The sequence below is a fragment of the Chanos chanos genome, chromosome 12 (genome assembly GCF_902362185.1).
Source record: "Chanos chanos chromosome 12, fChaCha1.1, whole genome shotgun sequence".
NCBI lineage: Eukaryota > Metazoa > Chordata > Actinopteri > Gonorynchiformes > Chanidae > Chanos > Chanos chanos.
This window is the reverse complement of record NC_044506.1, coordinates 13,619,751-13,642,308: the sequence shown is the minus strand read 5'-3', so window position 1 is coordinate 13,642,308 and position 22,558 is coordinate 13,619,751. Positions and strand designations below refer to the sequence as shown.

Here is a 22,558-nt window from a genome sequence, read left to right as displayed (position 1 = left end):
GGCTCCATTACATGCCTGTCGCAAGAGCGACAACACACAGCATCCCTTCGTGACTGGCTGCGCTCTTTCAGGTTAAGCTTCATCCACATTGCCGTCAACTAACAGAAGAATTTCGGTAGCCTTGCAGCTGTCGACCGTGTGTACTGGAGTGTGACAGACAGTTTTGACTGCTTGGAAGTACATTAAAGGACTGCAAAAACCCTGTTCTATCCTTTCGACCAGCGTGGAAGACAGGAAATTTATTTTGCCTTCACAACAGCGTAACGCATGGTGGGAATTTCTGTCTCTTTTCAGTGTAAGTACATTGTTCATAGCCATTTCGAATTTACTCGGTACAGTTGCACATCTCTTCAAATCTTTATTTAGTTGTTTTCATTATCGCAGTTGACGTCGACTTGATCTGCACGTGTGAATGTCCATTTGAGACACAAGAGAAGATTTTGAACTACTGCCTATACTGAGTTCAGTAAACTGTAACAAAGAACATAGGCTGTTTTAAATGTAAATGTGCTCTATTTCATCTTAACACGTTACAGGCTTGATGCACATCACATGCATGTGCAGCGTCTTCGTAAATTTGATCTTACAAATGGAGTAATATTTTATTCCAAAGTTCTACAGAGGCGTTTGGAATTTTCTGGTACTATTGTGTTTGACCGGGAATCCAATTTCACAGTTTAGACATCCGTGCTCTTCTAGAGATATTTTGTATTCAGTTTGTTTTGTTCTGGATTTCGCAAATGTTACGTTTTATCGCACATTTGCTTTTTAAATCGCCTGCATAATTTGTGCTGATACCGTTGAATATATTTGCATTTACAGCTCATAATAGACAAGTTATCTTTGTTATTTCTATATGCGCTGTGACTGCGCTGACAGTATTTTATTATACTTATTCATAATACCCTTGCAAATTGTTTAGAATTTTGATGTTGTGTTTTTATGTCTTGACAATCAAGTATAGTTACCTTTTTTGCTTAGCTCAAAGGACTTTAAACAGTTAGGCTACTAAGAGAGCGCCTCAGAATTATCGCTATTTCTTGATAGGGACAATTCTGTTTAATGCACCGTCTATGTCTTTGAAACATAATTGGAAGTAATCCTAATAAAGCCAAATGGCTGTTGAATTGACAATATACTTGTCAGCTGTCGCCTTTGAACGCTGCAAATATATTAATTCATGCGTTGTAAATAGCTCCATAACGGAGCGGTCGTGGCACTAATAGGCATGCGAACCATTGCTGGCCAGCCAGTGCGTTCCTTCTCACCCACTGCCGATCTGTCACATCTGATTTTCCCCCTTCCAGTAGAGGTAAACATCAGCTGACAAGCTCGCAGTGATTGCACCCGCTCCATTCAGCGAGCCGCGCACCCTGCTCTCCAGCTCTCCGGAGTCGGGCTCTCTTGAAAGGTTAGCATCTGGGGACTTTGCATTTGAAAAACCCGTACCAGTCACAACTGTCAAACGGATCTCCTCAATCTTTCGTGATGTTTATTTCTCTTCCCGCTGCGACTTTGTCAGTGCCAAATCCTCACGTGACTGAAAAGTGAAGTTGAAGTTGAAATGAGATTTTTTTGGGTGGCTTGGCTGGGCGGCTTAAAGTTGAAATTATAGGGTCGATTTTTGTTTTCGCTGTGGGAACTTGTCCGCTGTGGCAATCAGCGTGTCTTTTCAGTCAAAAAAAGAAAAAACGCTCAGGCATTCGGGAAAGCTGCTGGGTTCTACTGTAGGTGCTGGTTCTCACGGCTTGGATCAAGGCAACAGATTATTCATGAAAAACCTATCAGAATCTTTTATTCATTTCGGTCTGAGGTGTTATCATAGTGTCTTGTAAACTGCATTTTAACAGTCCTGCAGTTTGCAAAAATAAATTTACTTGTAAAGCACTCTATTCTGCTCGTCAGATCCGTGTAAATAGTATTAACAGAAATTACGGAGTTAATACCCTTAAATGGCCTATTTTTGTCTTTACCTAGCTTTAGTTTCAAGGCTGTTTGTGTCTGTATATGTTTCTGTTTCTGTGTGTGTGTGTGTGTGTGTGTGTGCAAGCGCGATCCTTGTCACTGCACAGCAAATCCTCCAGTGCGGGACAGTATAAACACTCCCGGAGTTAATTTAACCCTGGTAAATTTGCTGTGTAATCAGAAATAGACAGGACACTGCACACCAGAGATGACAATCAGAGAGCAAACATTTTGACCTGAACCTCAGGAGCTGGTCATAACCTCATTATTCCCCCCTTTCTCTTCTCGTTTGGGGGCTATAACCCAAGACCAGAGGGGGACAGAAGTGCGGACAGAGTAGGGCAGTGTGCTTTAATTAAAGCCAAAACATGAGGTAGGGTTGCTGGAGGTGAGTGTTCAGTGCGCGCGTGTGTGTGTGTGTGTTATCTGTGTGAGGCTGTTTAAATAGCACAAGGTCGGGCTCTGCAGCAGCAGCATCCTCTGGCTTTGACCATCTGCACAGCCACCAGCCAGCCTGCCTCACACCTGTTCCCCTCTCCTCCTCTCCCACTGGCCGCGGGTCAAACGCATGAAACCAGACACGGCCACCGCTTAATGAAAAGATGGGGAGGCAGCTTTTCCCCCAACCTGCACCAGTAGTCACAGCTTGATTTGTGTGTGTGTGTATGTGTGTGTGTGTATGAGAGAGAGAGAGAGAAACGGTATGCATCTATGCATCATTTTTTGATGTCTTTCAGAATATGTAGTGGTGTAGAGTTTTTTTTTTGTGTTTGGGTTTTTGTTTGTTTTTTTAATGATATCAGCTAAACTTTATATTCCATTTTGTACATTCTACACATAGTATTTTTTTCATTTTGAATTGTTAACTTGCAGTAATAGATCAAAATGCATTTCAGCAATTCAGCATGGATTTAAAGTGAATCATAATAACATTGTGAATGTGGGATATATTGTTGTATTTTGATGCATGTGCTATTTTGTCTTATCTGAAAAGCACAGGGATATCAAATCAGGTGATGTGGAGAGATTATTGTGAAATTTAAATGATGAATTTGTGATTGGCTAAAAGTTTAGTGTATTATCAATACAGTACGGAGCTCACTCAGTTAGTAATGTCATTAAATCATTAACCTCTTACATAAACCTCTAGAATTTCCCATTGCCTCCTTACATATGAAAGAAGCTAGTTATATCTTTCAGTGCATTCTTCTTGTAAAGATACAGAGAAATGTATAGTTTGTCATGTATTGTAAATCAGGTAAATATCCTTTGGATGTTATAATGAATTATTAGACAAATAAGGTGCAGAAAAATTGCAGGCATCTACATGGTCATGAAAAATCGTACCGATTTTCACAGAATTTTTGATAGTTTATTTTAAAACACACAAATCTTTAGTTTGGCTCCTATCCATATTACGTATTAAGTAAATATGGATAGGAGCCATAGCTGAGTATGAGTGTATTGAGTGTGAAACATACCAAATATGTATAAACATTTCACATATTCGCTTCTTTTGATCGAGCCTTGTTGTGTACTAAGCTTTGGTTATTCTTCAAGGACTGCTTTTTGATTTTGGCAGCACACTCGACCCTTGCCTTTAAGTGAGGACTGCGAGTTACACAGGGTTTTTTTTTTTCTTTTTTTTTCTTTTTTTTTGTGCAGCAGAATGAACTCCCCTCTTTGTGAAAGTGGTTGATTTGCTTTGACATCAGTAGCTGAACTGGATAGGCGATGAATTGTTAATAGGGCAGTCATCTTCTAGAATCCTTGCTTCAAATCAATAGAGGGCATTGATGGTTATAAATTTCTTTGCAAAAAGGATTTTAGTATGTTGTCTATTGAGTTTCTTCATGCGTGAAAGCATAATAGGTGAGGAGTGGATGCGTGACTTTTATAGTGCTACTTTATTGGTAATTGAATTTACAAGATCCATAATACAATATAAGATATTAAACTCCTCCAAAGGGATTTTATTGATCTTGTTCATTTTTATATAGTGACAGAGATTGGGCCAAGTGAAGGACACATCTAAAACATTTATCCACATTCAAATGTGTCCTTTATATAGACGTAGTAATTATTCAAATGGTGAGATAAGATGTGCTGTATTGTTCCCGAAGGAGGAGTTTGTTTTCATCATTCCAGTGCTGCTGTTGCTATTACTAGTATGGGACAAAGAAATAACAGCAGTAGAGATGAATATATAAAACTCTTGGCCATTACAGAGACAACAGTCTATGTGTGTGTGTGTACATATATATATATATATACACACACACAAATATGTATGTATGTATATATGTATGTGTATATATATATATTACTATCATATTACTATATTACTATACATATTACTATCAGTTCAATATAAGAACTCAGAATCCTCAGAACACAGAATAAGAATTCAATATGTAAAATCTTTAAGATTTTAAACAAATGCTTCCTCTAAGGTGTGCTGTTCATTCAGTGTTTTATGTTATGACAAGTGTTGTGATTTTTCGGTGTTACACTTTGGCTGTTTCTCGCATAGCACAGTGACAACATCCCACCATCTTAGTATTTTAAGAGGAGAAACACATATTGGAGGAGACCTTAAGCCAGTCAGCCCCACTAGTCCAGCTCACAGGTGTCTGAGTTACCTGTCCTTATTCGATCTCTGTCTCACTCATTCTCCCTCCATCCCTTCCTCCATTTCTCACTCTCTCTCCTTTCAATAAAGGATTCAGTTGTCAATTAACTTCTCTTTCTACCCATCTTTCACACTTTTACACACACACACACACACACACACACAGACATAGACACACACACACACACACACACACAATTTCTGTGTCTCACACAGTCACGTACCCCCCCCCCCCCCCCCCCACACCCCTTTTCTCTCTCCCTCTGTTTATTTTCCTGCCTCCATCTGGACCAGGCTGATATTGTAATCGCCCTAATGCACATTGCCTTCCCCTCAGACACACACACAATGTGCCATCCTGACAAACCCCTTTTTTATTTCAGATAAGCCACGGATGTGTGTTTAATGAATACAAAGCCGCAGTGTGTCGCCGTGCACTCTGCCAGAAGGTAATCTTATTGAATAGGTGCTTTTCAGTGATGCAGAACGCGATAACAGCACAGGAGTGAAGATGTAACCTGTTATCTTGCGCCTCCTCTATTTTCCTGTCACAGAATTTACATTTAAAGATTAGCTGTAAAAGGGTAAAAGATTCAGGGTGGTGAAGGTGTAAGGACAGCAGTGTCTGTGTGTGTATGTGTGTCTGTGTGTGGGTGTCTGTGTGTGCGTGTGGGTGTGTGAGTGCGCGTGCGCGTGCACGTGTGGGTGTGTGTGTGTATGTGTGTGGGTGTGTGTGTGTGTTTGAAGGGATGGTTGACATGCGGAAGGGCGAATATGTGACTTAGGACAGAGACACAGAGAGAGAGCGGGAGAGAGAGAGAGAGAGAGAGAGAGAGAGCGGGGAAAGAAAGACAGGTCTGTCGTTCAGGCATCTGGCCGGTGTCTTGGCCTTGCGGTGGTGCTATCTCTCCCCAGGCCGGCTTTCTGCTCCCTGGGAAGGGAGATTACTACATTGTTATCTGTAATTGGGTTTTGTGTGGGGATCCAGGGCAGCTTTGAGCTGGAAAGAGGGTGAGAATGGCAGATGACTAACATTATGGATTGGCATATCTGTGTGAAGGCGTGATTAATGTGGAATATGGGCTGTGTAATGGCCTGATTAAGGCTTCTCTTCTCTTTACGAGGTGACAGTTGCTGAGGAATGGACTCAGCGGCCGGCTGGAAGTTCATAAACCCCTCAGTGAGAAAGAGAGTATTTTATTATTATTACTACTCCTTATGTAATGGTCAGTTGGACCCACACACCCACTGCAGGAAAGTCTCCAATAATGTCTCACATCACTTTTGTATTTTCATGATGGTTAATAGCATTTATGCCTATGCTGAAATAGTTTATACATACACATGTAAATCCATAATAAACAGACAGGCTCACACTCATTTTGAAAAGACTGCATGCTTGTAATAAAGAAGGATGGTATTTCTGTGAGCCATGTCTGCCCAGTGCCTAATGTTTGATTCATAATCTGTTCATGGTCATTAATTTTGATGTATGGATTTTGCTATGTATTTATGAAAAGGGTACCCACTCAAGTGAAGCCCCTGTGGTCCAGTAAAGAGGAGTGTAATTAAGATTTGTTTGGAGCCTTGAGACCTGACTTCTTCAGTAGTGGCGGATCAATAGACTGAGAGAGTGGGCTCCAGTGTTTTCCCCTCACATATTGGCATGTTCGGTCAATTACAGCTCCACAGAAAAGGAAAGAAAGAGTGAGCAATGAAGGGAGAGGCAGAAAAAGATGGATGGGGGAGATGGGTTTTTTTGTTTTGTTTTGTTTTGTTTTAACCCCGACCCGCTCTGGTTATGAATTATGCATAATAATTTGTAAACTACACCTAAGTTTAATATTTATTATTTACCAGTTAAATCCCCAAAACAGAATCAGTACTGGGTGAATGAGTAAGTCTGTCAATCCTGGCATTCAATAGCTTCCTAATAAGCTAAATGCAGTGACTATTTTAGATACTGGGGTTTTTTTTTTTTCTCCCACGTTCTTGATTGGTTTAAATTGCATCATGTGTGCAATGGGGGGCTTCCAGCAGGGTGGCAGTTAGTGTCACAGACACTGTGGTGGGACAATAGCACAGTGGTGCAGCTCACTGGAAGATTTTGTTGTTGCAGAATGATCAGCAGGTGCTCCACAGATAAATGCCCTGTGTCAATTATTTCTTGGAGGGATGATTCATAAAGCAAAGCTAAAATGCTGAAGGCAGGGGGTATGTTTGGAGAAGAAGCCAGAAGATTTGAGAGGGGGGCAGGTAAAGAGTGAAAAAGGGGTAACCCCCCCCCCCCCCCCCCAAAAAAAACCACCACGACCACGACACACACACACACACACACACAATCCCCCACCCCACCAAATTTTTTGGTGTGGGTTCAAATAAAAGAGACATTTTGTTAAACTGCTGTTGCATCTATGCTGGTGTTATTGCTATTGTAGTATGGAGGATCACCACTGTCGTGTTAGAAGTGTTTGCGGGTGAACAGAATAAAAATAAAAAAAAAGAATCAGCATTGAATGGTTTGACATTATCTCCCTATGCTGCAGCCATTGCTGAGAGGAAGATTAAAGGAGCCATTTTAACACAACAGACTGAATATGATATTGAATGCAACGACCAAACAAGGCGATGATTATACGCTGAATATCATGGCGCTGTGTTGTTGTTGTTTTTTTTTTTAGTTTGTTTGTTTGTTTGTATGTTTGTTTGTTCGTTTTTATCCTCTGTCTCCTTTAACCATGCTGTGCAAAAACATGGTAACCAAGACAGATACAACGATTTCCAGACAGATGAGGTGATCCAGCACTGATGGATAAGAAAGACGTTGGGGAAAGATCTTAAGTGCGTCTCCTCGGAGAACCGTTTGTATGCACTTCAAGAAAGAGAAAGCGAGAGGGAAAGCCAGTTATCCTGGATCCTGTTTACAGCAGAGCGTGGCTTTTTTTAAAGCTGCTGGGAAGGAATTCTCTCGGGCAGGATCCATTCTTGAATGCTCAGGACTTCCGTCCCCGTACAGGCAGCTTGAGCGTAGATGACCGTGGAGATTGACTGACAGGCGGGGGCTGGACTCAGCTTTTATAGTCCACAAAAAAAAAAATCCTTTTCCCTCTCCACTCTCTGTGCAAATAAAACCCCCCCCAAAAAATACATTTCTAATCAGCGTAGGAGCATATTCCTTTAAAGGAATAAAAATGAGGTTTACAAGTAATGATGGCAGTATGGGTTGTGGGGGGGGGGGGGGGGGGGGGGGTTTAGCAATTGTGAAGTATAACTCTGATTCCCAGTGGTTTGAGGACAGGAAGACGATCATTAGGAATCAATGTCTCGGATGGAGGAAAAGAGGGTGATCTATAGCGCTTCGATTCCACAGAGAGGATTAGTGTATCATTAACCTTTGTGAGTGTGACACAGCTGCCAGGGGCCAAAACTTCTCTCTTTTCACACGTTGACTCTCGGAACTAGCCATCATTTTTCTCTTTAAGGTAATGGCCTATCTTTTCATCGTGAGCTATTACAACTGATAAATCAGCTGTTTCAAGAGCTCTCAAAATGAGTTAGGAAGCTTGTCAGAACTCATGTCTTGGTCCACTCGCAGAAGCTTCAGTTTGTGGACTGTGGTGTGGATTGGTTATATAGCACACCTGTGGGCTTTTGGAGAAGTCTCTGACCAACATGCCCAGACATGTTGAACTCGTTGAGCAGGAGTGAGCACTTTAAGTACGAAAGCTTTCTTTGGCAACGTTTGCTGTTTCATGCCAAAGTGGTCTTTTTTTGATTTACTCATTCCAAAATACACTAGACTTGCCAGTGTTTTAAATAGCCACAGATTGTGGCAAGCAGTTGAGCTAAGGCAATATTAAGACCATACTCAGAACATGGAAGGGGTCTCATGAAGCAATAAAATGGCAGAGCATATAAATCTATCTTGCCTTATAAGGTCAGAAATGTTTTAAGTTGTTTTAGGACGTTTTGTGTCTGCCAGTAATCACTTTCCCATCTGTCTTTATGTCTCTTTATCAACATCTGGTTTTGTGCGCTGCGCTCCAGTAACAAGTATCCTTTATATGACCAGAGTTCCCAGTTCTGTTCGTACTATTAGCCTAGCCTTGACTACCGCTCACAGTGTGCAAAATCCCACATATGCTTACCATTACTCCATACCATTCACAAAATGTAATAAGTTTTTTTGGGGTGAGAGTGTATGTTTTTTTTTTTCCTTCTTCTTCTTCTTCTTCTTCTTCTTTTTCTTCTTCTCTTCACTTTTTCCATAACTGTAAAGAATTTCTTGGTCTGGTTTTAATGTTTCCCTGGTGACTGGACAAATTACAGCCTCGGGGTGTTCGTAGGTACTTGAACAAAACAGAAATGGCTCATCCCCCTGAAGCACAGGCCTGTCTGCACCTCCACTACCTTTTCAAAAGGAAAGGGCAGCATCTCTCTGTTTGTGTTTCGCTCTCTCGCTCTGTTGTCTCCTTTGGCACATGAAAGGAGATGCGTCCGTAACGAGTCGTTCCCCTTTCCTCCGAGGCTTGGCCGAGGAGCGCGCACACACTTTGGAAGCATCGCAAAGATATGATCTTAATCTGCTATTTCCTCTTTGGCAGTATTAAATTGTCCACATAATAATTCACAGCTGCACAGGGATCGAATATAATGGTGCAGCTGCAATTTTATGTTTGTGAATTTAACCGTTACTTTTTTTTTTTTTTTTTTGACTCATTCTCTCTCTCTCTCTCTCTCGCTCTGTCTGTCGGTCTGTCCTCACCACTCCACCAGGAATGGCTGCCCCCCCCCCCTCCCCCATCAGATGTGGATGGGGGAGTACGCATAGATGGGCAGATGCTTTTATGGCAGGGAATGGCTTAGTGTGTCATTTATATTACTGCTAGTGAGGGATTATTAGCTTGATATGGTTTTATTCCATACTGTGAGACATTTTCTTCCCAGCGGAGAGAGTTATCTCTGCTAAATTCCTGAATCTCTTTAGATGATTGTAGAACGCTGGCTTCTGTTTGTAAGCCACAGACAGATACCTGCTCTGGTCTATAACAAAGGATTTCTTTTGCTCTCACTGAAATGCTGTTATATTCCCCATATTTTGGTGAAACAAAAAAAAAAATAGAATTATAATAGGTTGTTCATTTTAGTCTGTGAAAGTTTGAATGTTTTTACCAGTGCCCCACTAGACTGTTAGAAATGCACTGTACTGTTAGGTGATGTGGAAGCAGATGTTTCGAGAGGAGCAGATAAAGCCACCGTTATCATCCACAGACGAAGACAGGGGAGACACCACGCGTCACTAACGCGAGGGGCCGCCAGGCAGTAGCCTTCACCGGGGCCTTGTTGCCAAAGAGACAAATGCATTTGTCGCGCTCGGCCTCAGGCTATTGCTTTTAATGACACCACGAACGGAAAAGTCAACGGCTGATTAAAGATTGAAGAGACGTTACACGCGGCATGCTCATTAAGACCTCTTTTGGCTCTGGTCTAGTCCTCCCTACCACCTAGTGCCAAGCATGACTCTTTAAAAAGGGCCCTCTTGCATCAACTGAGTGCTAGGGGCACTAGCCTGTGATGGATTAGAGCTATAAACGCAGAGTTTGGGTTTTATCTGCAATTGGCACCATATTTCCCTCCACGCAGGATTTGGGGATGGAGGAGGAGAAGGAGGAGGAGGGGAGGAGAAGAGAATGCCTTTATTCAAAACAACTGTTTGCGAGTAATTAACATATGAAAGGAAGCTTACAGTCTGGCAAATCCCTCGTGCTAGTTTTCAATTATTTATCCGCATTGGAAAGGAGGGGAGTGGAAGACACTTTGCTTGGGTTTGTGGAGAAAAAAAAAAACGTGATTTTTTTTTCTCTAACAGACCTGGAGGGCCACAGGGAATACACTATCAGGCAACATGATGAGATGGAAATCGAGTTAAGCTGGGGAGTGGATTATGGAGAAGGCGGGGGGTCGATGAGGAGTGGAACTGGACAGAGAGCCAAAGTGAGAACAATCCATGAACTAAACAGACACTGTCCACTGCACACTGTAATTACTGGACCCAACAGTTGGTGTTTACACACTTGCTAGGGAAAGTGTGCCGGACATTGATCCGACTGGAATCACATGATGGAGAGACTAAGAATGATCCAAGGTCTGCTCTGTAGGGAAAGTGACTCAGAGTGAGAGAGAGAGGGAGAAAAGAAAAGGTGGGGGGGGGGGGGGGGGGGGTGAATAAAGTTTTCTCAGGCATATGGCAGGGTGGGGCCTCCCTCTGTCCAGTGCTGTCACAGTCTGGAGATTGATGAGCAGGGCCGTGGGCCAGGACAATATCAGCACCAGCCAGGACCAGTCTGGACACAGCAGAGGAAACGAGAGGAGGAGGAGGGCAAGGCAAGGAGCAGCAGGACGACCGAGCAAAGGATGGAGCTAGAGAGAGAGAGAGAGAGAGAGAGAGGAGTACATTGACAGAGGAGTTCAGAGTTGTATGTCTGGGAGAAAAGCAGAAAAAAGAGCTATTGAACAGAGATCTACTCCCTGTTCCTATAGTCTGCCAGAAGCCGCAGAGTATAGGAGCAGAGAAAGAAAGAAAGAAAGAAAGAAAGAAAGAAAGAAAGAAAGAAAGAAAGAAAGAAGGAGAGGAGCAGTGGAAAAGAGGGGGATGGTTCGAATGGAAGTAGACTCAGAAAAGATCACATGACATCATATTTAAAAGTGTACATTTGTTTCCTAATTGTACGGGCTGAGATTGTGGTGGGACAGTTGTTTCTCAGTAATGTAATGTTTGTATTTATATCTTTCTGCCATGGATACACTCCAGTTTTTTGGATTGTCTCTTTTGAGGACACGCTCCAATTTTGCTATATTTAAAAAATAACGTCAACGAGGTCATGAATGCAATGCTCTCTAGTTACTGGAACCCACTGGCAGAACTGGACAGTCAAACCAGAAGTGGCTAGAAGCTATGCTGAAGTGAATTTGCTAGATTTTCGATCTTTATCATATGAAGACATTTGCCTTTGTGGGTCCTTTACGGTCCGTTTGTTGCTGAAGTTTGATTCGTCTCTTGTCAGTTTGAAAGAAAACTCATTTTTTCTATTGTGTTGACTGCATGTAGCTATAAAGAGGCATCTGACTCATCCATTGATTTCACCCTGTTAATAGAGGTTTTATTGTTTCCTCTTATGCAGGAGTCACTGCAGCACTGATGTGTAATCACAGAAACCTTATGTGCAAACCATCAGTGACACAGCTCCACATCCTCTCTCACGGCCTCTCCAGTTGTTTTTTTTTGTTTGTTTTTTTTCTTGTGCTGTGACACTTTTTTTTTTATTCTTAATCGATTCGGTTTTTATTTTGTTATGACTCTGGAGATAAATGCTGCAGACTTGGTATCCCACAGCTGCAGCGGAGAGGTCGAAATCTAAAACCTAAAATCATCGGAGTGGTTACAAACGGGGGGGTTTGTCCCCCTCTCTCCTTTCCGTGCCCTCTCTCCCTCCCTCTATTCCAGTACCGTCTGTTGGTTTGATTTAGTGGCTAAGAGGCTTTCTCTTACCACTGTAAGAGTGATTCTAATGGTCCACATATGCTCCAAGGCAGTCTTTTATTTTATGAGTCAGACATGAGTCGATTCTGATTCCACCGAGGCTGAACATAACTTATCCATCGCAACGTATGCTGCCATCTTTTATTTATGGCCGCGATGTGTTTCTTTTTCTCTCTTCTGCTCCCCTGCCCTCTTCTCTCCCTCCATCTCTCTCTTTCCTCCTCTGTCTCTCTCTTTCTGTCTCTCTCTTCAATAGTGACAGTAACTTTATTTAGCATATTGCACTCACATATTGCGGGCTTCTCCTGCCTGAGCCTATGCTCCTGTGGTTCGACAGGGCTGCTCGACAGACAGCATTTCTGCAGTGCCCCGTTGTCATGGCAACAGTAGCCAGCTCCTTCAGCCCGAACTGTGGTCAGAGGCCCCCTGAAGTGGAGCAGTGGTGCCTAGGGAGTTCCTTAGGGTCTACAGGAGCGTAACGCTTTGGGGGGGGGCAGGTGTGTCTCCATACAGAATGGCTGTGACATCGCTCTCTTCGGCATATATGCAATATAAAATCCCTCCAAATTCTCTCAGCCATGGGTCTGATATTCTTATTTCTCATATTCTCTAGAATACACTAAAATGTTTCTCCGGGTTTGTTTATGTTTTGTTCTGGAAATAAAGCTACGCAAGTAAAGTGCGGTTACACCAGCATATATAACTATATATATGTATATATGTATTTGTCATATCCTGGCTTTCATGTGTGTGATAATTTAGGCAGGGCTGTTTTCAGAGCACATAGTAACTGCCATGAAAACAAATGTGAGAGGACCTCAGGATAGTCGCATTGTCCCAGAGCTGTGGGAAGTGGGAGGGGAGACTCTTTAACTCAGGATAGAGCTGTGTGTTTTTGGAGTGCTTGTCTGGTCACGCAGTGGCACGTAGGGGGGGGGGGGGGGGGGGGACTCCTCTGCTTCGTCCATCAGGCTTTTTCCTCCTTTGCGTGTTTCTCAGTGGACAGAGAGAGAGAGAGAGAGAGAGAAAGGAGGAGGTTGTAGGCTGGCGCTTGCTTGTTGATGCCCCAGGCAGGGCTTGCGGAAGCCAGATAGAAAGGGGCCAACCTCACGGGCCAGGACAGTAGGGGTCAAACCACGCAACGCCGCGCCCCTCCTCTGGCCTTCCGACTTTAATTACCTGAGGGGCAAAACATCCCGGACGGCGAGTGTGTGAACGGGGGATATCGGGGCCGTGCAGTCCTGCGGCAGCTACATCCTGCCCGGGGAGGCCGGGCCCTGTCCGTCCTGGTTCCTGACAGCGGGCTATCTCTGCCGGGCCAACGGTTCCTTCCATTCTCAAGCCCATTGTGTGAAGCAGGGCTGGGCCATGAATGACTGGTTCCTGTTGGGCTCGCTTTTCTCTCCTCTTGTCTGGCCAGTCCCAGACTCACTGACAGATTCCTCCTGTTTTGTTTTTTTGCTCGCTTCTTCTTCTTCTTCTTCTTCTTTTTTTTTTTTCAATTTGTTGTCGAGGATATCGAAAGTAATAACAGAACGACAGAGTGACTGTTTTGTTTTTCCTTTTTGTCCTTGCGCTCATTAGATAATTTAACAATGACTCACTGACTAACTTTTTTGCTTCCTCCGTTGTACTATGTACACTTGCTTTAAAAAAAAACAGTTTTTTTTGTTTTTTTTTTTTTGGTGAAATGGCTTTAGTTAAAAGCTTTATTGGCACGTCCTGTTCTTCAGGTGCCAATTCTGTTTAGTGTTCCGTAATCCCTACAGGCGCTCCTGCCTCCCCGGTGCAGTTTTAAAGATGGGTAGATTGTAGATCTCTGAGTGTGTGTGCTCTCTCAGTGTGGGTGTCTTATTTTAACCCTCCTGGACAGTGATGGAGATGTGTGCTGTGCTGGCTAATAATTAGCCATATGACTGTGAAACCATTCTGACACAATGATTCAAAGACAGAGCGTAAGAGAGAGAGAGAGAGAGAGAGAGAGAGAGAGAGAGGGAGGGGGTAGAGGTATAGTTTGCACAATGAAGCATGTACTACTAGCTCCACCTAGTGAGAAAGAGAATGAAGCCTTTATAGGTATCTGTCTTTCTCTCTCTCTCTCTCTCTCTCTCTCTCTCTCTTTTTCTATCTCCCTCCCTCTCTGTCTATCCCTCCCTCTGATATCAGGTAGATGGGTGGATGGTATGAAAAAAACGGTGTGACCCACCGTTGTAATTTGACAAATGAAACATCTTTTCTGTCATATACAGCGGAGGAAAGCGCCGCAGTCTTCAGGCAAAAGCTCCGTCGTGCTTTGAAGAGATCTTGGCCAGCGTTCAAACAAGAGAGCTGATTTGTGACTGATTAGATAAGTGGCTTCCATGAATCAGCAGTCTAACTGTAGTGGTGGCACTGAGGGACAGCTTGCTTTTGCTACTACAGCTTATGTCTTTTCCTCTTACAAACTGTCTGTTCACAACAACTAGACGCACATGCAGAAGAATTTGACAATAAAAGAATAGTTAGCGGGCTTTAAGGGTATGATTGGAGGTTTGTAGGCTAAAGGAGAGGGGGGGGGCATGCACGTGAAGACCACCAAAGATCAGAAAGTCACTGGTGGAGCTCATTAGTATTTATTGTTGGGAGGATCCATGCTGGAGGGGTGAGGAAGGAGTGACATGAATAGCTGCAGTGCTGGCTGAACCGTAGACTGCACTCTGTGAGGGAGAAGGTGACAGTAGAGTGACCAGATGGCTGAGGCCTGGACACACACACACACACACACACAAAAGAGAGAAAGAGGCTCTCTGTTTTGTACTCTAATAACCCTCAGAAATAGGCACATGCAAGCTATGCGAAAATGCAGAGACAATAGAAAAAATGAGATAAAGCAAATTTCACTAGCACTTACACATTTTTCTTCACACGCGTATACTCACTACTCTCTCTCTCTCTCTCTCTCTCTCTCTCTCTCTCTCTCTCTCACACACACACACACACACACACACACACACACACACACAAACACACACACACAGAGTTTTTTTCTGTGTCCAGGAGGTGGGGGAGCTCAATGGAGCGTATGCCATGGCCCTCAAATTACAGCACAAGCTGTTCCCCCTCACACAGGAGAGGAGAGGAGGAGAGGAGAGGAGAGAGGGATGAAGACAATGGCAATATATTTTTGTCAAAGCACCTGTTTAGTGGATTTCTGTCATGTTCAGAATCTGCTTAAAGGCATTTTCTACATCCCTCAAAACCATCAGTTTACCCCCACACCCCCTCCCCAGTATTTGCAGCATATTAATAAAAAATTTAAAAAAAAACAGATGAAAGTATACCTAAACCATTAATATTTTGGAATTAATTAGAATGACATTATGTTCTCGTTATGTTCTGTAGTGTATCAAAATCTTATCAGTTTCCATATCAGTTTACCATATACTGCTGGATTAGTAACATATCCACAAAGTTAATGTCTTCCACAGACATCTTTTTATGTCCCTGTACAAGACTAAAGCACACAGCTTCTGTCTCGTTCCTCTGGAGGCCTGTCTTTGTCTGTACAGGACTGTGTCTGTCTGCTCAAGCCCTGACTGAAATTGAGCCATTTACTGTGATATTCTCCATCTCCTAATGGCCAGTTTTGCCCTTTGGGATTTCAGAGAGAGAGAGAGAGAGACAGACAGAAACAGACAGGCTGACCGGTCTAATCACTCTCCTACCTTCTCTGTCTTTTCTCTCTCTCTTTTTCTCTCTCTCTCTCTTTTTCTCTCTCTCTCTCTCTTTCTCTCTCTCTCTGTATGTGCGTGTGTGTCACTGCGTTTCCCGTCCATGTAGCCTCGCTGCACTGCTCGTGGGTTGTTCGTCAGAAAAAAAAACACTAATGGCTTCCAGCTGTGTGGAAAATCGGGCGTTTTGGGCTCCGGTGAAGAGGGAAGAAGGCAGAGGAAAAGCTGGACTAATTCGTCCCCTTTTGTTCTGCATCAGTGGGCTACAAAAGACACTGTTCCCGTGGTGTCACTCTCTACTGGAGGTCAAGGGGCTCGGAGAGAGAGAGGGAGGGAGACAAAGAGAGACAAGCAAAGTGGGAGCATTCAGATGTGGGACGGTGGGATGCAAGGGGGGTGGAGAGGGGTCACTTTGACCCTGCCATTTCACCCGCTGGAAGTCCCACCTTTTGGGATAAGGGCCAAGAGGGGGGCGGTGACATTCACTAACTATTCATCAGAAACTCATTTGACTCATCATTGGGTACCAAAGCCACTGAATGTATCAAACCCTCCACACACACACACACACACAGACACACACACACACATGCACGCACACACACAAAAGTTTGAGCAGAGGCCCTATTCAGCCTGGTAAAAAGCCAGCTCCTCCAACTCAAACAAAAAGACTAACGCTCCATTGGAATCCCCTTAGACCACATTTTCTCCCTCTCTCTCATTGTCTTGTTATTACTCTTTCAGTCTGTTAATGCAGCCGGGTCTTAAAGCAGTTCTTTATCCGCTCGGTTTGAATGTATATCGGCCATTCTGTCCGTCGCCAGTGACAGGCCTACTCGGAGACGGACTCTAGAATGAGGAGACTGTTTGATTTGGTACGTTGCCTTTCAATAAAAGCAGTGATGTTGCAACTCTTTAGAAATTTACTCGTTTACTGGAGGGGAGCGGGGAGAACGAGCGGGCTTTGTGCCAAGCTGAGGAGAGGGCGTGTGAGGAGAGGAAATTTTCTCACTCACACACACACACGCACACACACACACACACACGCACACACGCAGGCACACACACGCACACGCACACACACACACACTTACACACACACACACTCACACACACACACGCGCGCACACACACGCACACATCTCGTCTGACATCGCCAGGACATGCATACTATTGCCGTCTCTCACCTAATGGTAAGTTATAAAATAAAAATATGCCAATAACAAGTCCAATAACTAGTAGTCATCGGGGGAGTAATGAAGGCAGATGTTAGGAATAATTTAACAAAGATACTTTAGACTGTCTTACATGTGATGTGAGTCTGCAATTGGCTTAAAACGCAATAAAGTGGATCAGTGATGTATGAATAATTTAAAGGGTTTAATATAAGAGCCATTTTTTGTGCTGTTTTTTGTGTTTTTTCATTATTTTTGATGCACTTTAAAGGTCTTGAAATGGCTTCTGTTATACATTGAAATAATTTCACTTTTTGATAGTTTTTCCTGCAGGACAGTAGACATAGTATTGTTTGAAAATTCCTTAAATAATGAATGAGCCTGCCTCATCAAAATACAGATGGACAGTTCTGAATTACATAATTGTCCTTACAAATTATGAGTAAAAATAGTAAATTGTCAGAAAGATGGTTGATATACTCAATGGCATATGGTGGTTAGCAAATGGCGAATTGTTTATTTATTTTCTTACCATTGAATGTATGGGGCATTGTGTTATGGCTGTTGTGATGTTAACTGTTGTGAGGAGAAATAAGCACAACTTTTAGATGTTCTCTCTCTCTCTCCTGGTCTCTGACTGCATCTGATATTTCATTACTCGACAGCAATGGCACTTTCATAAGAACATGAACCAGACAAGCATCACTGCTGAAATGCCCACACTGACAATCTTTCTCTCTCAGACAGAGAGAGAGAGAGAGAGAGAGAGAGGGGCTAAGAAGGAGTGAGACTGTATGCCATTAAAAGAAGGAAAAGAGAAAAAAAACAAGTCTTGTACTCCCTCTTTCCCCCCCCCATCTCTTTTTCTTTAGCTCTTTCTCTCTCTTTCTTTCTCTGTTTCTCTCTTTCCGTGTCTAGTGTTTTCCCCACATGGAGCTCATCTACCGTTTAAAGCCGCCATGAGAAATGCCTCCAAGCTGACAGGGTTTGAAAGCCCAGACATATGTTAATCACATGCAGTGATGGCAGCTTGGTAGGAGAGTGAGAGAAGTGGAGAGAAAGGGAGTGAGAGAGAGAGAGAGAGAGAAAGAGAGAAAGAGAGAGAGAGAGAAAGGAGAGAGGGGGAGGGAGAGAGTGCCACTCTAGAGACTTAAAACACAACAGCAGAGGCAGGCGAATGCCTTTGTTAGGTCTCTCCAAATTGATTTTTCTTTTTCTTTTTCTTTTTTTTTCTCTAATGAGACTGCTGCTGCCGATGCTGTTTCTGCTGGAGTTGGTGGCAGAGGCTTGGAGGGGTGGGTGGTTTGGGGGTTGGGGGGGGGGGGGGGGGAGTAACTGCTGTTGTTTTGGAGGAAGAATACAGCGCTGTTCTCAGAGTGTATGCACATATGTATATATGTACAATATGGTGTAAGTTTTTCATCCATATTTAATCTGCTAACTGGACACAGTAGGAAAGATAATCCGTTTATTTGATACAGAGCTGATAACCTCTTGCAAAAACACGGTGTCTCCCAGCACACACTCTGTTACTCTGTTATTGAGGTGTAATAGTAAAAATTTGCGCAGTGTTTCGGAAAGTGAGACCAGATGTGCGTGAGTTCATGCTGGATTGCTTAAGAGCAGTGGGTTATGTCGTACCATAAATGTAGAGATTGTTGTTTTCGGAGAGGAGCTCCTAATGCAGAGCACATGAGAGAGGAGAGTGGCTCTCTCTCTCTCTCTCTCTCTCTCTCTCTCTCTCTCTCTCTCTGAGGGTTCGCACAGTGACCTGCACCCACAGGCCATTCTTTGATCTGGATTCCTCCGTCCTTCACTCACTCCATCTTTGTCTTTTACCCTCCATTTATTAACACCCCCCCCCCCCCCACACACACACACACATTTCTTTTTTCTCTCTTCTCTCTGGTTCTTTTTTCCATTCCTGTTTTTCTCAAACTGATTTTTTTCTTTTTTTTCTTTTTTTTTTTGCATTTAGTGCCCTACCTCGTTTGCTGTCTCCCCCCTGCTATTTCCCTCATTCTTTCCCTCTCTCTCTCCCTCCCTCTCTCTCTCCCTCTCGCTCTCTCTCTCCTTCTTTCTGTTATGCATGGCGTGTTGTTTATTGTTGTTCATCGTCAGGTAGGAGGAGACAGTGAGAGAGCCAGGGACAATGTTATTATTTGTGTGTGTGTATGTGTGTGTATGGTGTGTGTGTGTATGCACACGCGCTGGCTGTCATTACCTGCCTAAGGACTGAGGAAGAATGAGTATGTGGATGTGAGTGAGCTGGTGACCGCACGTGCACCCGTCAGCGTCGGGTATCTCTGTTCACAGCGCTGAGCGCAGGGACCACTCTCTCCATCTGTCCCCTTGGGCCCCAAACACCAGCCTTGTGTTTGCCAGCCTTGGAATCCAGCATGGACAACTACCTCTGTACCTCTCCCCACCTCCCCTGACCAGGGCGACATAGAGAAAGAGGGAGATAGAGGAGGTAGGAGGAGAAATACAGACAAAGAGGGAGAGAGAAAGAGAGAGAGAGAGAGATATTGGATATTGGATGGCAGGATGTCAGGTGAGCCAGGAATGTTGCCGAGTTTTTGTCTTTTTTTTCAGTTAAGAGGGCGAACACATGTTTGTGTCAGCTGTGTCTCAGGATCTTATCTATTAAAAATGATCTTAAGTTTAAAACCTTTTGATATGATCTTATGTTTTATGTATGTGTATGTCTGCACTATGGTTATGGTTATTCATTGATGTGAGCTTGCTCAAAAAGGTCATGTTACTGAAGGTCATTTGACCCACAGTGCCGTAGATCAGTGTGTGTGTACGTGTGTGTGTGTGTGTGTGTGTGTGTGTGTGAGACCCGCGTCCTGTTGAGTGTGACAGTGGTGTATGCCACTTGGGTATTCTGCTGACTCAGCTCCCTCCTGTACCCTTACAGGTTGTTTTTAACACATGATAAAGAATAGACATAATATTCTCTATTTCACCTTCTGTGCAAAGTGTATCTGGTTCTAGTCTGTTTCACATAATTTAAAGCAATTTTAGACTTGGCATTGTAACAGGAGGCTCAGTAAAATAGTGTATGAGAGAGAGAAAACATGAAAGAGAGTGGCTAGCGGCATCTGTGTGTGTGTGTGTGTGTGTGTGTGTGTGTGTATGTGTGTGTAGGGGCAGTGAGCAGAGCGGAGCTGCATGGTCTCTAGTCTTCACAGATGGTGTTGTGAGACAGGCTCTGCTGGCAGGGCCAGCCATGCTGCCCTCCTGTGTACCATGAGTACTGTCCTAATGCCAGCACCTGCCTTCTCACTGCCTCCCTCCCTCCATCACTCTCTCTCTCTCTCCCTCTCCCTCTCTGTCTCTCTCCCCCTCTCTCTCTCTTTCACACACACTCACTATCTATCTATCTATCTATCTATCTATCTATCTATCTATCTATCTATCTATCTATCTATCTATCTATCTATCTATCTATCTATCTCACATGTGCGTCTGACTAGTGACACTTTACCCTCCCATACTCACTACACTGACTGCAATTCTTTGCTATGGATTGTTTATAAAGGACATCATTTACTGTGCAGTGCATCCACAGCCTTCATAGGCTAGAATGTTGAGTGTTGAGTGAATGCACAGTTGTTACCGTTGACATAAAGTACTGCTTATTACTCCCTCACAGATATTTGTGCATTGGATTATGAAATTAAGTGGATCATTTTTTTTGTAGTAGATGTATATCTGCGAGTGTATACATACGCACATGCATATGTTTGTGTGGGTGTGTATGTGTGTGTGTGTGTGTGTGTGTGTGCACGTGTGTGTGTTTGGGTGCGTGTTGGAGGGGTGCACAGGAAGCAGCTGTGAGCAGGGGCGTGTGCCAGGCCAGGGACACTTGAGCAGAACTGACACTGGGCTATTTCGGACACCCATCTGCACTGGAGCTACCGTTCCTCCAGGCTGCCGAGACAGCCAATCTGTTCACTCACTGGCTCCGCTCCAAAGACAGTGGCGTCCATCTGTGGCAGGGACTCAGCCTCTCTGCACTGAAGAAAGCATGGCTTTCAATGCCTGCATTCCACTACTTTTTATTTCACTAAGAGATCAATCTGTGACCATTCTGCTGAATCAGAGGTGTATTCATTTAAAGTGAATGTACAGATCTGTCTGTCTGTACACAGACCATTCTGTGACAGTATAGATTATCTACACATGAAAGCTCAAGTGAGTGTGCATATTAGAAAAGACGAAGTTGGATATGAACATTTCAAGTGTTATTTATAGAGGACCTAATACCTCTCATTTGGTGCTTTAGTTTAGATTTCTGTCAGTGTAAATACACTATGGAATGTTGAGTCCCAGGAGTTGGTGCTGTTCACATGACCCTGTGTTCTAGTTGTTTTTTTAGCAGCCATAATAAACACAAAGCTTGTTGTTTGTGTAGAGCCAGCTTGGGTCATGGTCTAACATGGTAGTATTCCAGTCCAGTTTAATGGAGAGCCGAAATGAAAACAAGGACATCGACCCAAGTTCAAGCATTAAAGACGGCCTCTCTCTAGAGTGCATTTAGTCATTAAGGGCTGACATGGTAGCTAGTCAGTTTAGGGTGCAGCCGTTGCCTACAGCTATGCCTCAGTCCCTTCCACTCAAAGCCATTAGCAAACCACAGCCAATGCCGCATACACACACACGCACACACGCAAACACACACAAACACATGCGCGCGCACGCACACACACACACACATATGCACGCTCGCATGCACACACACACACACACACACACACACACACACACACACACACAAAGGCATTCACAGTGGAAGTAGCCTGACGTTAGGTCACACACCACCATCTCCTGCATCTCCTGTCTGCCAGATGTGACTCAAATCCTTTTTAAGGTCTCATGGAGGGGAGGGGGGAGCAGGAGAAAGAGAGAGCATTTATGTGTGTGTGTGTGTGTGTGTGTGTGTGTGTGTGTGTGTGTGCGCACACTATGAGAGGGAAGGAATAGTTGTTTTCTGAATCTGGTTCTACTTAGTAAATCTCCATCCTGGAGCGCATTTCATAAATTGTCTACATATTTTTCTGAGTAGAGGACTTAACTCGCTCTAATTTTTAACACATGGTGTCTGTCATGTGATATTTTCAAAACACTTGCAGACGGAGGTCCCAACAGAAATACACCGTCATACTGCCGCCAGGTCCGTCTTTTTTACTACCCCCACCTCTGTTTCTCTCTCCCTCTCCCTCTCCCTCTCCCTCTCCCTCTCTCTCTCTCTCTCTCTATCTGTCTTTTTATTCCCGTCTGTTTTCTTCTTATCACGTAACGATGTTTTCAGTTAGCGGGGTAATATATTATTAGTTCAGATGTTTGGATGTAGTAAAATAGCATTTCCTTGATGTAAAACATGAGCCTCTTTATTATCTGTCGAAAATTGATTTGGCATTTATGGCTGCGGACTAGACTCCTCTTAACATCAGGACCCGTGCCGCGCAATTGTTCCAAGAGAAAAGAGGGCCTTACTCAGCCACCACATTCAGAGAGAATAATTCAG

At 43.6% G+C, this 22,558-nt stretch overlaps 1 protein-coding gene across 2 annotated transcripts in view; it reads left to right on the top strand.

The window, feature by feature from the left end:
• The first annotated feature begins 264 nt into the window (after nt 1–264).
• Nucleotides 265–22,558, top strand: part of runx1t1 (RUNX1 partner transcriptional co-repressor 1) — a 46,733-nt gene continuing 24,439 nt past the window's right edge. For both annotated transcript variants that reach the window (XM_030788783.1, XM_030788782.1), the window contains exon 1: nt 265–295. In XM_030788783.1, coding sequence (XP_030644643.1) covers nt 268–295 — 28 coding nt within the window. In that variant the 5' untranslated portion in view covers nt 265–267. The remainder of the gene's footprint in view (nt 296–22,558) is intronic.